This window comes from Ictalurus furcatus, chromosome 9, assembly GCF_023375685.1.
Source record: "Ictalurus furcatus strain D&B chromosome 9, Billie_1.0, whole genome shotgun sequence".
In the NCBI taxonomy this organism is placed as follows: Eukaryota; Metazoa; Chordata; class Actinopteri; order Siluriformes; family Ictaluridae; genus Ictalurus; species Ictalurus furcatus.
This window is the reverse complement of record NC_071263.1, coordinates 15548399-15563268: the sequence shown is the minus strand read 5'-3', so window position 1 is coordinate 15563268 and position 14870 is coordinate 15548399. Positions and strand designations below refer to the sequence as shown.

Below are 14870 nucleotides of genomic sequence, written 5' to 3'. Positions count from 1 at the left end.
CTAGTGAGAGAACAACTGTTTATTGCTTTTATAGCGTAAGTGATAACAGGAACTAACCTGTTTCATGAGCATTCTACAATAATATATGTAACTATAAATGGATTAAAAGAACCACATGTTTCGTTTTGATAAATAACAATGGTTAGCATTGGCAATATGTTTACACATCTTTCACATCTTATTATTATCAGGGATTTGTGTATTATTTCTGAGTGTCAATGAAAATCCTGCCTATATTCCAAGTAAAGTATTGTAGCTTGAGTTTTTTTTGTCATTATACACGCATTATTTGTGTCATTATACACCCAGACCAACACTGTAGGTGTAACAAAAAAACAAACAAATAAAAAAAACTTGTTCTGACAGGAAGCAAGTGACAACAGAATGTTTCAGGACAATATTCTGCCCTTCCCTTCTGTTTAAACAGCCAATTTGAAGTATGTTCTAATGAGACCAACCATTTTAAACCTGTTAGAGCTGCTGGATGTAGGATTCTCTTGTAATGCTGGTTATGCTACACACACAAAAATCTTTAGAAACTTGAGTTGTGTTACATCCTTTTCCACTGCGTAGATTGATCTCATGGCTGCAAATGCCAAGTCAATATGCATACAGTGACCATTCAATCTTTATCCCAAACATCATACTGCACATTAAGTAGTATTCCTAAAATTAGTAACTCCTAAATTTCCCAAAGTTGTACTAACATTCTATGTGGTACAGCAGTAAGCAGTTTGGGATGCAGCCGAAAAAATTGTAATAAGAATTAAATTTTTACTGCATACATCAGCAGAACGGTAACATTCACAGAGTGTCGGATAAAACAAGCAAACTTATGACCCTGCCACAGTGTAACTGTGGTCAATCTGTGAAATCACAAATGCCACATAACCTACAGAACAAATTTGCCTAATATTAGTGAGCTAAAATATAAGATCTGGTTAAAAGGGTAAATGTTTAGTTTGTTGTAATCTCACCACAGGCTGCCTGACTCTGGACTGTGGGGTGAATATAGTAGATTTAATCTAAGCTACAGTGCTGTTAAAAGGTATTTATTCTGTTTTTTTGTATATCTCATACTAAATAGTTTCAGAAATTAAAACTAAATCTAAGATAAAACAAAGGCAACCTGAATAAACATAAAATACAGTTTTAAATGATTATGTTAATTAGTGAAGCAAAAAAATTATCCAATACCAACTAGTCCTGTGTGAAAATTTATTTTCCCCTGTACTTACTAATCCCCCAAATCTATGTAACTGCATTCATAATGGGGTTCAGCTGGACTAGACGCAACCAGGCCTGATTACTGCGAATCGAATCAGCACTAGAACTTTTTTCAACAGCAAGAAGTTGGTTAAAAGGTCTTACCTAGTAACACACTATGCCAAAATTTAAACAAATTCCAGAAATGATGAGGACCGCAACTACTCATCAGTGGAACGGTTTGGAAGACAGGGGTCCTGTTACATCTGATGTAAACACAACACTGTATTCCACAAAAAGAACATCATACCTACGATCAAGCATGGTGGTGGCAGTGTGATGTTGTGGGGATGCTTTGCTGCTCCAGGGCCTGGGAATGAAAAATGCATACCTATGGTAATATAACTGATTTCGAAACTTTTCTGCTATTGGGAGATGATCCACATTCCACAATTAAGATAAACAGGCTAAAACTCAATCAGTCCTGAAACTTTCATATACGAGTTAAAATGTTCCATCAATTAGGACACAGCACCCTCAGGCAGCGATGACTGAGTTAGTATGACAGGACTGTCAGGGCGACTCTCAGTAGCTCAGGAACCTGTTTGTCCCCTGACTTTAACAAAAAATCCCATGGACTGTAGCTTTTAAAATTGTTTGGAAAAACTTGCATCCTATGTGTGCATTCATTTAGTTTGGATTACATATGACAAACATATAAATGATGTTTTTAAATGACATTAAAAAAAAACAGCTGTTCTATTGTGGCTCAAGAGCCATCTTGACACTATATGTGAGTCTTTACAGTTGTGAAATTGCCATATGGCTCCTCTTTGAGAGGTTCTTATAAATTTAAAGCAGACTTTCTTAGTAACTTGGAGAGATGTCAAGAATTTCCACTGTGCCTTTGTATCAGTGCATTAGTTGATATCTTTTGTCCGTACAGCTTTATTATTTCAGGGCCTGAGAGTCTGTATCGAGCATATGTAGTAATTCTCAGAAATATATCTGTCATTATTATTGTACACAAAGGAGTCTCTGTCAGTATTCTAGTCCTGTGATTTAGGATGTCTGGCTCGTGGTATTTAATGTATGTATGACTAGCATCAGAACTTGAATAATTATTTCTTTCAACTTAGACTCTTACAGTCTTACATGCTCTGCCTTAAGCTAAGCTGTACACATAGCACCTCCTCACTGAAACATGGTGTCCGTTGACATTTGCATGAATCCATGCTCTGTTTCCCACAGAGACGAGACATAATAAAGGGTCACCTTGTGTGTGCTGGAGTGAAGTGGACTTGTTGGCTTTGTATTCAAACCTGAATATCCCAGTACAAATCTGCAAGATTATCTGAGCTTAGCAAAGCCAGCATTAGCGCCCCATGAACTAAAAGCATTGGCTACTTAAAAACACTCAGCTTCACGAAGTGAGAAAAATGCCTCAACCTAAATGAAATGGCGATAAGGAGCCTCACCAAGCAAAGATCATAGCACTACTTCATCTGTAGACACTATTCATAAAACATGGCATGTGAATCAAGTGTTGCTGGTTGTGATGGAAAAAAAAAGAAGTACTTTCAGTACCGTATAATACCCGGATAATTTAATTTCATGTAAAAAATTCTAATCCCTTTTATGTATATTTATGTAATACATACAGCTGAGAGCAATGCCAGGTCATTTAATCACGGCTGTAAAAAACAAAAAAACAAAACCATACATCCACTATTGACGTTGCAAGTTGCAAAGCACAACCTGATACCTTTGGCGTTATACAAAACAGCTTGTCAGAATTCTCAAGCGCATTTTCTACATGCTTGAGTTAACTGATCTTAGCTGATGATAGCATGTGGGAAGTCCTGTTTCCTAGCTGTTGTAATTCAGGTTGAAAGTGTAAACTTCTGTTGTTGTTGTTGCCGTAATATGCAGAATGCTTTTGGCAAGTATTCACACAGCTCTATATAACTCATGATGCCTCAGTAATATAGAAGAGAAGGCTTTTCTGTGTCAACTATGGGACATGCAGGCATACTTCGCTATGTTTAAATAACCACTAAGACAGGAATGTGTACCACGACTAGGCCAAACCCTCAATGAATCAAGAGAGAAAATTGCTACAAATAGCCTTTTCTGTCCTTGTCCTTTGTTCCATGCCACTTGTGGTTTTTAGACCATATGTAAAATTAAAGGCCAAATAACCACTGGTGTGCCTACTATATATATATCACTCGTCAAGCATTTGTTATTTCATTCCAAAGGGATTATCTTGGCTGTAGTTTTGTTAAGGAAATACCTCTTAATTTTGTGCTACCAAAGGTTGCTCTCCCTTTGTCTCCATAACTGGTGCAAGTGGTAAATTCTTGTCTGGAACATGTTGAGACTTGCCTGCAATTTCTATCACTTGCTCTCTGATTAGCCTGATTAACTTTTCATTTAGGCATGTAATCTGTTTTAATGTTTGTTTGTTTGTTTGTTTGTTTTAGCTTGTGTGTGTGTGTGTCAAGCCTACAGATGTTCCTAACCAGCATCTATTATTATTATTATTATTATTATTATTATTATTAATAATAATAATAATAATAATAATAATAATAATAAAATTTTTCCTCATAAATGTAAGTTTCTTATCCACAAGGGAAGCCATAAGTTGACATAAGACATGGAAAACACCTGGTAGAGACGGGATTTCCCTGTGGCACAGCAATTAACTATTATCTCACATCACATTTTTACCAGTGTAATGATTTACAGCAGGTTATAAACAATAGACTGTGTTGATTCATCGGCAGTCTTCCAGCTGTTCTGTTTTATTAAGCCTTTGATGGTGAGTGGAAAGTTGCCTGTAGTTCCCAATTCCGTAAAAATAAATTCTGGGTATTTTATTGACCATCACTTTGGGTTTTCCCTTTCCCTTTGCTACTATTTCAGTAGAAACGGATCATTATAGTTTTTTTTGTTTGTTTGTTTGTTTTGGGGTTTTTTTGGACATCAGTTAATTCTTGTGATTTGAAATAAAATCATACAGCTCAAATCTGTCTATAAACAAGTCCGCTTAATCCAAAAGTTGTCCAGCAACCCAATGAGGTCCTGGAAACCTGCATATAAAAACAAGCCCACATTTATCTTCACCTAAAGTTCAGTTACAGTATTGTTCAGAATCTATGTTCGTGATCTGGCTTTTCATCACAACAAACAATTGAAAAGGTTGTTGCTGTACTTTTTTTTGCTGAATAATTCCGTCAACCAGCAGCTGCATGAAAGGGTGGTAATGCACGTGCACATACAAAAAGGTCTTAACCAAACCAGAGCACTGGAGGAAAGCCTGCCACTGGATGCCACTGTGAAAACTCGGCCTACTTTAAGCAAGAAGACTCTATGTTTGATGCAGTTTTGGCATCAGCATAAATACTGACAAAGCTCAAAGTTACTGAATAAGTGGCTGTATTAATGTTTGGATTCAGGATGCGGGTGAGAATGGTTGCTGGTGGGGGCAGTGTATTCATGTATACATTTGTGATAAGATTTATCACTGTCTTTTGGAGGCTGTGCCATATAGAGTCTGAATGTGTATGTGTGGATATGAGTAAGAGCAAAGATCAGTGGATGGTGACTCAAGCATCAGGCACTTTCAGAGTGAACACAGAGGGAGTGGACTGGAGAAAAACATGTCAGTCTTTTTTCTAATTGGTCAAAGAGGTTTGATCCAGTATTTATATCTGATACTTGATTATCATGGTAAATTGTCCTGTGCTAAGTAACTGACTGAATGGGGTTTTTAAACCTCCCCTTTAATGGAATGGCAGAAATTAAAATAAAACTGATACTAAAAATACTCTTGACTGAGGTTTATTAATAAATGACATGATGGAAAGTTCGAGCCAGACCAGGGTTGCAAGATCTGAGGGACAAAATTCAGCCCAATAGATAAGCATTAAATATAAGCATGACTTTTCCTTAAATAGGTGGTTCTTTTAACAACGGTCATAAATCGGTCTTGTATTATTACATACACTCACCGTCCACCTTACTAGGATCACCTGTACACCTGCTCATTTATGCAGTTATCCAGTCATGTGGCAGCAGTACAATGCATAAATTCATGCAGATAAAGGTCAGAAGCTTCAATTAGTGTTCACATTAAACATCAGAATGAAAAATGTGATCTGTTACTTTAACCGTAACTTGGTTGTTGGTCAGTTCTGAGGTGTGAAAATCCCTTGTTGATGAGAGAGGTTAGAGGAGAATGACCAGACTAGTCTGAGCTGACAGGAAATCTATAGTAACTAAAATAAGCACTCTTTACAACCGTGGTGAGCAGAAAAACATTGCAGAGGGCACAGCACGTTAAACCTTAGCTGCTACAACAGCAGTAGGGCACATCAGGTTCCATTTCTGTCAGCCAAGAACAAGTATCTGAGGCAATCATGGGAACAGACTCACCAAAACTTGTTGACAGTTGAAAATTGGAGGAAGACCTAGTGATTTTCTTTTATAATATTAAACTATGCAGTTATCCCCCTCCCCCCAAAATACACGTTTTATCATCTCTGTCAGTCATTACAGTGTGCATAGTGTTTAGTCCCTACATTAAGATGTCAAAGATTTGCCAGGGGCTCATGTTTCCATGGAATTGAGCACAAGCACAGTATTTAGTGCAGTAGATTTGGGGAAAAAATGCAAATGACCCAGTCTTTTATCTTGACTTATGAGCTGTATTTTTAATTTTTTTCATCTTATGGAACCAAACTGAGAGCTTCTTATGGCTTAAGCCATTATGGCAAGCATGTCTAGTTTATAGCTTGTTATATCATGACTTCAGCTCCCATTTAATCATTTATGCTCCAGATGTTTAATATCTCAGCTTTATGAGGAAGTGGAATATTATATGTCCCTCCTCCCTTGCTTCATTAGGTATATATTTTTAATCTTTGCCTCTTCTTTAACTCTCTTTAATTATGCCTCTTTTATGAATTTGGTCTCTCAATTTCTGGAGGTTTGAGGTTACCATCTGCCTTCCTCTTCAGATTTTATGTGCATTTCTTATGCCATATGACTCCTTTCATTCTTATATTTATCATAAAAGCATGTTCATCCTGTCAGTAAACACTCTACTGCATGTAATGACTTTATGGAAAAGGTTTCAGAATGGGCTCCGTATGTTTTTCTGTTCTTGTGCAAGTCCTGTGTTTTTAGACTCTCATTACTATTTTAATGAGCGCACAGTAACGAATTTGTGTGCGTCCACCTAGAATAAGATAAGTCAACATAAAAGGGTTAAGTCGAGGGCATGAAGCTTCAGTATGCTCCAGTGGTAACACCATTCCATCTGAAACCACACTACATTTTGCACACTTCCATTATGTAATTAATAATAACGTCCTGCAAAGTAAGAAAGGTTTTCCTTAAAGGTGAAACCAACCGACAACTTTGTAGAGAAACAGGTTTCCACTGCTATAAGTGCCAAAATGCATAAAACATTAGGACAGATTAAAATACATTTATTCTGCCTTTGCCATTATTTCACAGCACTTTAAATATCGGATATTTAGCCCATATTTTATATCAATCAGTCAAGATTTGGAATTTGGCTAATGGTGTATTATTCATTATGATATCGAAAATGAAATGATGGATATTCTCCAATTAGTTATGTATATTTGTGTCTGTTCCAACACACATTCCATGTCAGTTTTTGGGTTTGAGCTTAGAGGTTGTTTGGTTGCCATATTAAGGACTTGGATGATTTGGGGAAAACCTGCATTCCTTACGTGTTAGAAAATAATTCCACCATTATAGGCCCTTTTCTATAATTTGTATGTAAACACTAGGCTAAATCTAGTGTGGTACAAGTTAGGTGTCCTAACCTCAGAGTTTGAGACTTCTCTGTCATTGTGGTTTTGCCTTTTGGGGATGTGGCGCAGACGTGAGTCGGACTCAGAGTGGTAGGTTGGGGAGTGCCTGATTTCCTAACCACCTCTGATTACACATCTGTAATGACACTGTGTTTACTGCATTGTTCAAACTTATCAATACTGAGAAAGTCTTAGTATAGCTTTTAGTGGTTCTAAAAATGTCAGACGATCAGGCTCCAGTGAGTCGAATTTTTGGCTAGTTTTTCTGAGCTGAAGCTCTGTAGTGAGTGAAGAGAGCTTATGTTTAAGCAAGTTCAATGCACAGACCTCATGACTTAAAATATTCTGTGTCTAGACTTGCCAAAGTCAAGAGGTTGTAAATGTATGATTATGCAACATAATATAACAGACTAAAACTGATCTGATCTTCATGTCATCAGCTTTTTGACCTGTGATTATTCCTTCCTTCCCCCTACTTGATCTTTTCATGCCTGATGCAAAAGTTGCAAACCTGTCAGATCAGTTTCTTTTCCCTGTGGTGCTTTTTGCTAACTAACACCTCCTCCCCCTTCAGCATCTGTCACATGTCATGGCAACATGTGGGTCAGCTTGAGCACCTTTAGGTCATCAGTCCTGTTTGTCTTCCAGCCTACAGCATTGCCCCACCACAGTAGTATAATTCATCCACTGATAATTTGCTTAAGATGAATCCAAGTATCATTGAGTCTGTTTGTGCCTAGAGTGAGAAACAGGCTCTTGACATAATTATTCTCATGGTTTTTTCATGTAATTGATTGTTTTTTCGTTGTCTCTCACTGCTCATTGGTAATTCAGTTTGTGAGACGAAAAGAAATAGTTGTTCAACTTGTTAAAGTTGAGTCATCTTTTAATGAATAATTTACCTCATGTCATATTCGATCATAAATCCTTGTGGAAGGGAGAAAAATCGTTAATAATCAGCCGATAGTGGTTTGTTCTTTATGTAACTGTACGGCTTGCACAAGGGTTTGTTTTTAATTTGTGAAGTCATGCATTAGGGTTTAAAGCTTAACATGTTAAAAGGGTTTTGTTTTTCTTTACAAGGGTTATTGTGTACCAAGGGACTGCCATTGTAGAAATCTGGAATTCCCACAACAGGGCATCTCTGTAGAACAATGGACATTCCTGCAATCCTCACAGGTTTGCCCGAAAGTCTAAATAAAAAAGAGAGAGAGAAACAGTGGCAGCCACTATTGTACACAATGTGTTTTTCACTCCTCTCCAATGGAGGGCATGGCCAGCACAGGAGGGAGGTGTGTGTGTGTGTGTGTGTGTGTGTGTGTGTGTGTGTGTGTGTGTGTGTGTGTGTAAAGGGAGGTCAGATAGGTTCATTCTCCCACTGGGAGGCTGAGAGGTGGAAGGCTTTCTTTCTCGTGTAATCAAATCTCTGAGAACCAAAGCCTGCTCTTCCTTTTTCACAGGGCCTGTCTACGGTTGAGAGCCCGGCTACAAGAAGGGACACCAGCAGAAAGGAGAGGACTTGAGGGTGTTAATTCCAGATAGTACAAGGGTCAGGTGGGGGAAGTGGTAGTAAGAGGTTTGTGCTGCTTCCTGTTGGAACAGATGTTAAGGTCACACGATATCTTGCACTAAATGATGTAGAGTTTACAATTTAGCACATGAAATTCTTTCTGGGATGGGTGAGAAAAAAAAACAACTAGCTGAGCTAATAGCGCTTCTGCACCGAACAGTGCAGATCACCATAACTCGGATAACAAACAAGGTCCTAGAACTATCTGTATCTGTAGCAGCATCCGAGTGTGTGCCAAGTTCCCATTGCATAAATGAACATGTGAAAGTAGGAGGAGTTTCTCTGGCAGTAATCAGGTGGTGACTCAATAGGCACGAGTAGTAAAATTCTACTTGAAATTCAAATAAACAATTTGGAAATGAAACCAGGCATGTCTTGTTTGATGTTAAAATGTGGGCGGCCCTGCTGTATTTCTCTCTCAAAAAAGCCACTTTTCCACTGCACGGTACAGCTCGATTCGATTGCTTTACTTTTCTGAGCTTGCTCACTGCAGTTTAGTGCCGCCTCTACGTGTGTGCCATCTTCCACTCGCCTTCACGCAGGGATAATATCATATTATCGAAGCCCTGTACAGATACACAGTCAGGCCGTATTCCAAATGCCTTTCCTCTTCACTGAACAAGGACCGTATTAATTATGTAAAATAGCGGCGTTCTAGAACCTATGTAGTGCTCGATATGGCTAAGTTAGGTTCAGCTGCGACAGGAGTGACTTTGATAAATGCCTGTTTGGAAATTGGTAACAAGCAAGATGTAAAAATCCAAGACAGAAACCTTCTGTTAAGAAATGATACATAATTTTCAATTAATAGAATATTACCATACACAAAGTATGTTTTAAATGACACATATTTATTCAGGCACAATATAGAACCACTTGTTAAGGAGAATTCCCTACACCCTCCGTGCATGGCTCACATTTAGTATTGGCTCAGCTTGCTTGGAACCTTGACCCAGGTGGTAATAAAAAAAGTACTGGGTACTATCCACAGTGTAAAGCCCCCAAAAAGCGAGTCGAGCCGTACCGTGTGGTGGAAAAGCGCCAATATAGTGAAAATAAGCATGAGATACAGTTTGTTTAATGGCAGCATGAAATGACAACACATTCATATTTTATGAAAATAAAGAGAGCAAACTTTTACGTAATGGTGAAAGTGTCAGTGCTTTATTATAGTCCAAGGTAAAGTTGTAATAATATTCTGTCATGGGAGAGTCAACAGTACAGAGAACTTTCAGCTTTTGGTTTCTCAGTAACACGACAAGCTGTGTTTTTTTTTTTTTGTTTTATTAACTTCAAGAGAGAAAAATGAAAGGCTGGTAAGGTAATGACTGTTTATAACAGCTATAATGTAAATGATAACATGAATTAACGTCTTTTGTGGATGATCCACTACATTAAATGTAATTGGATAAAAAGTACAGCGTACTGTTCTTTAATTAATAAAATATGTTCGCGTTAGCACATTTCTGTGATATAAGAGGAATAAAACACTTCAGGGCATGCTGTTATATGAAAATAATCAACTCTAAGGTGATAACGGCATTGCACCACCCTGTCGTTGATTATTTACCTACAACAGTACCCCAAGGTGTTTTATTCCTTACTTAGACTACTGCAGTGAAATGCTTCTGGCTGCTTCTCTTTTTTGAAGATGCTTCACTTGTCCCTTTTGTTCACTTCACACTACACTGATATTCTATCTTTCTTTATTGTCTTCACCTCACAATTGTAATCACACACGCACCAGAGGAGCTAGCTTTCCTGTTATTCCTACTAATTTCACACAGTGATTCTGTTGTTTTTCTGCTTGGTGGATCAAGCAGGTGAGAACGATGTCTCTCTCTCTCTCTCTCTCTCTCTCTCTCTCTCTCTCTCTCTCTATATATATATATATATATATATATATATATATATATATATATATATATATATATATATATATATATATATATATAAAGTTTGCTATTTGATCTCTAGATCTTGAAAATATCCCAATTTGAAAACCAGTCCTTAATTCCAGATTCTTTAAGGGAGAAGGGATGTTGGAATCCTTTAATAGCTGCCAAAAGAGTCTTGATTTTCTTTATTGTTATCAGGGGTATGCTTTTTTTTTTTCAGTCCAGTGTCAAATAATGCAGAGTCAATTGAGCGGCAGTGAAGGCCTTTCATTAGTGAGCCTTGTGAGAGCTGTTAATTCTAGTTTCGCGATGCGATATCTCACTGTAATGATGGAAAACCATTCGGAAAGCCCTGGATCAAGTCTAATCACTTTAGCACATTCCAGCTCCTCTCTCCTCCTCCTCTGATCAATGGGCTCTGAAAAGAGCCATAGAAGAATAGCATCACTCGCCAGGAAATATTTTTAGCAATATCTGATTCTGGAAGGAGACACTTTTCCCTTTCTGTTCTGTGCCTTCCAGTTTGCACAGCTTGTCTCAGTCAGTAAGACGAACTGTTTGTGCTGGGCTGTGTTCATTCATCCCGAGCTGCACTCTCACACTTGTGACTGAACTTTGAAATAAAACACGTCTTATCCTAATGAGGTTTATCTCCAAAGTTCAACTCCGAACGGATTGAGGCTCACATTGGGGGCCTCATTTTGCTACAGTTTTCCCTTTCTTTACTAATTATGCTTATTTTATTTTGTTTTATTTTTACAAATTAACATTGTTGTAGAAATTAACATTCTAATCTATCATTTTAAAGCAAATTGAAAATAAACAATATCTCATTGCAAGGGTCAAGGTACATTTAATAATTTAAGCTTTCCTATATATGGCAGTTAGGAAGGAACTTAATGTTGCATTTCCAAAGCTGGACTGAGATGGATGTGGTGTTGAATGATGAGCTGTGTTGTTGTGTCTGGGCTGACAGGCCATTGAGCACTAGCAGGGCATGGGGCCAGTGCTCTGCAGCTGGCCCTCTGTACTGCCTTTGACTGGGGCATGCCCCTCCCCCATTACCCCATAGAGCCATCCTTCACTGACACACTGGTGGAATGGCTCAGTAAGTGGGCTGCGTTGTGTATGTCGCTTGGCATAGGAGTGTGTTGTTGCATTCATTTCCAAAACCAGTCGGCTGCCTGTGCAAGTTCCTGTGCAAGTTAAACAGCTCGGTTTCATTGAGCATGTTCATTTACATTCTGTGAAGGCATCATCCAAACGTGTGTTGCAACAGTTTAGGTCTTTGAGTTAAACTGTTGAAGCATAACTTCCTCATGTGTGCAATTATATAAAAGTTCCCTAATTTTACAGTGACAAAACTGGAACCCATGGGAACTGGTAAAGTTGTTGTACACCATTAACGTTTATTTTTTTAAGTAATGTGTTAATGTTTATTTTTTTTAGCTAATGTCTTAGGATTAAAGTGTGAATCATGACAATTAGAGTTGACCATAGTACAGTAATGTTAAGTACAGTTGACCGTTTACTGTCAAATAAAGAGGTACATATTGTTTAATCAGCCACGCACAAGCACACATATACCGTAGGCAGTTGGAACCTGCGGGTTGTTTATGATGGCTTTATCAGGGAGATCCGTCTCACACCTGTTCTCTCTGAGCATCTGCAACGCAAACACAAGAACTTACGATTCTAGAGAAAAGCAGCAGTCTGCTGCTTGTTTAAGCACAGTGAAGAAATAATGCACATAATACCTTTACCATGTTTGAAAAGCTTTATGTCCTCAATTTCATGGTAGTAATATGGACTTTCCTGCTAGGTGTGACTGGATGTGAGAGTATGAATTCATGCTGTTTTCTCTTATTCTGCATTATCAAGGTCTTGATGACAGTCTCCAGCAATATGTTGCCAGCTTTGAGAGAGAGAAGATCAGTGGAGAGCAGCTGTTGAAGATCTCGCACCAGGATCTGGAAGAGCTTGGGGTGGCTCGCATCGGTCACCAGGAGCTGGTTCTGGAAGCAGTGGACCTGCTATGTGCTCTGGTCAGTACTGAAGACTTACCCACAGTCAAAGTTCCTGTATTTAATATGGTCCATATTCCTCATGTGCACTATTGAGTGTCACAGAAATGGTGTAAATGAAATGAAAGTTGCTGCGAAATGAAAAATAATTTTTACTCCATGTCTACAAACTGAGATGCTTCTCATACAATGGTTTGTCTAAGTGGTTGAGCTTTGAAAGGAAAGCAGCTGATATGGTCAAATTTGAGTTTGATTCAACTTCTATTAAAACTGCAAGGCATAAAATCTGATTTGCAACTGCTTTCTCTGTCTTTTACTGTGGCTTTTGCTAGTTTGCTAGTTCCACTAATTAAACAGGCCATAAGTTAACTTGCTGTCTAACAAGAATGTTGAGAAATTGAAAATAAACAATATCTCATTGCAAGTGTAAATGGGGAATGGGACAGTGTGTGCCAGCTTTAGTGAGTTTTAAGTGTCAATGAACTTTACACCATCTAGCACAATGTGGAAATGTGTACACACACACACACACACGTGGATAAAGGATGTTTGTGTCATTCATGCAAATTATACTGTGTTAATAATAATAATAATAATAATAATAATAATAATAATAATAATAATAATAGTAGTAGTAGTAGTAGTAGTAGTAGTAGTATTGAATGATGCCTTGAAAAACTAAAAATATTAGTTTTCATCTTTTCCCAAGAAAAGAATTCCATGTGATTCTGTATGCATATATTCCACACAAATCAGGCACCATTCTTCTCACTCTCAAGAGGAGTAACATTAAACTGTGGTAAGGTACAGTACCTTGCTAACTTTTGTAACGTTAGCATTTTGTGCGTGCTAAATTTTAAGTCTAACAAGTTAAGCCTGATTTATACTTTGCCTCCCAAGCACTTTTCAGGAGCCTGTTTGGAAGGAACCATAAATAATAGCCGTGTCATGTGAAGGTTTTTTCTTCTAACTGTTCTATCTGAAAAATCTTGCTCTATAAATGATAGTGCACTTGCTGTATGGGGCAAGTGAGGTATGTTTACAACAGATATATTGATTTATCAGATATATTTTTGGACATGACCAAGTCTCCTATACTCTTACAAATCAGAATTGGATTGAAAGTCCAGCATAATGATAATGAAACTTTATTGATCACAGCACAGTGAAATTCTTTTCTTTGCATACCCCAGCATGCCAGTAAGTTGGGGTCAGAGCACAGGGTCAGCTATGATATGGCGCCTCTGGAGCAGAGAATGTTAAGGGCCTTGCTCAAGGGCCCAACAGTGGCAGGATGCCCTGTGGGGAAGGATTACGAGTGTTAGTCATGGAAATATTGGCATATTGTGTCAGTGAAAGGACAGCTACACAAAGCTTAAAATGAAAAGCCCATCTTGAGTCCCCATCTTCTTTCTTCGTTCTTTTCATGGAATGGATCTTTGCAGCTGTTTTATGAAATGTTTTTCAGAAAAAGACAATGAGGTTATATTGATGTCATGCTTTTGTGCTCTGTCCTGTGTACACAGGTGGACAAATATGGGTTAGGTCTTGTTCGTTCTTATTAAAGTTACTTCTCTAACCTCTATCTCATCTATAGCTTTAATGGGTAAAGTGTGTGAGAAGCTTTTAACTGGAGATGTTTTTTGCACACTCAGCAGTATATCTTAATAGTGTAATTACATTAACAAGATTACAGCAAACTGAACTGTCTTAAATGAATTTGTACAAGGGAAAGTTAGGTAGAGGTAGGTTACAGGTGGGTGGGGAGATAAACTAAATAGTTTCAAGCTGTGCCCTGCAACATTATCAACCTCTCTTTTTGGGCAGATGGAATTGCTTTACATTTTACCACTTCCTGCATCATAAAAGCAGTTTTAAGCTCTAGTCTTTGATCGCTGAGAGGTTTTCGTGAGATTCTTATGCTGCTGGAGACTCTCCACTAAATAGTTTTCTGAAACCCTCTTCAGTTTGCACTCAATCTAAAACACTGGATCAGTTTTTGTTTTCTATGAACATGGCTGCCATTCATATGATAATCAAGGAGGATTCAAAATATCATTTACATTTACATTTATTTGGCAGATGCCCTTATCCAGAGTGACTAGAAGTGCTTTGTACAAAACACATCCTCATGCTATTTTACTAGGTCAGGGACTAAGAATACCATCAGTCTAAAAACCCTGTTGGGGAGTATTGGGTACATTATGAAGAAACATAGGTAAAATAACAAAGTTCTAATTGAAGTGCTTGATGAAAAAGTAGGTCTATAATTTTTGTTTGAGGACAGCCAGTGACTCAGCTTTTCAGACAGCCAGGG

General features: G+C 37.9%; 1 protein-coding gene across 2 annotated transcripts in view; it reads left to right on the top strand.

The window, feature by feature from the left end:
* LOC128612325 (connector enhancer of kinase suppressor of ras 3) overlaps positions 1-14870 on the top strand; it is a 52203-nt gene that overhangs the window by 3188 nt on the left and 34145 nt on the right. For both annotated transcript variants that reach the window (XM_053632384.1, XM_053632383.1), the window contains exon 2: positions 12411-12574. In XM_053632384.1, coding sequence (XP_053488359.1) covers positions 12411-12574 — 164 coding nt within the window. The remainder of the gene's footprint in view (positions 1-12410; positions 12575-14870) is intronic.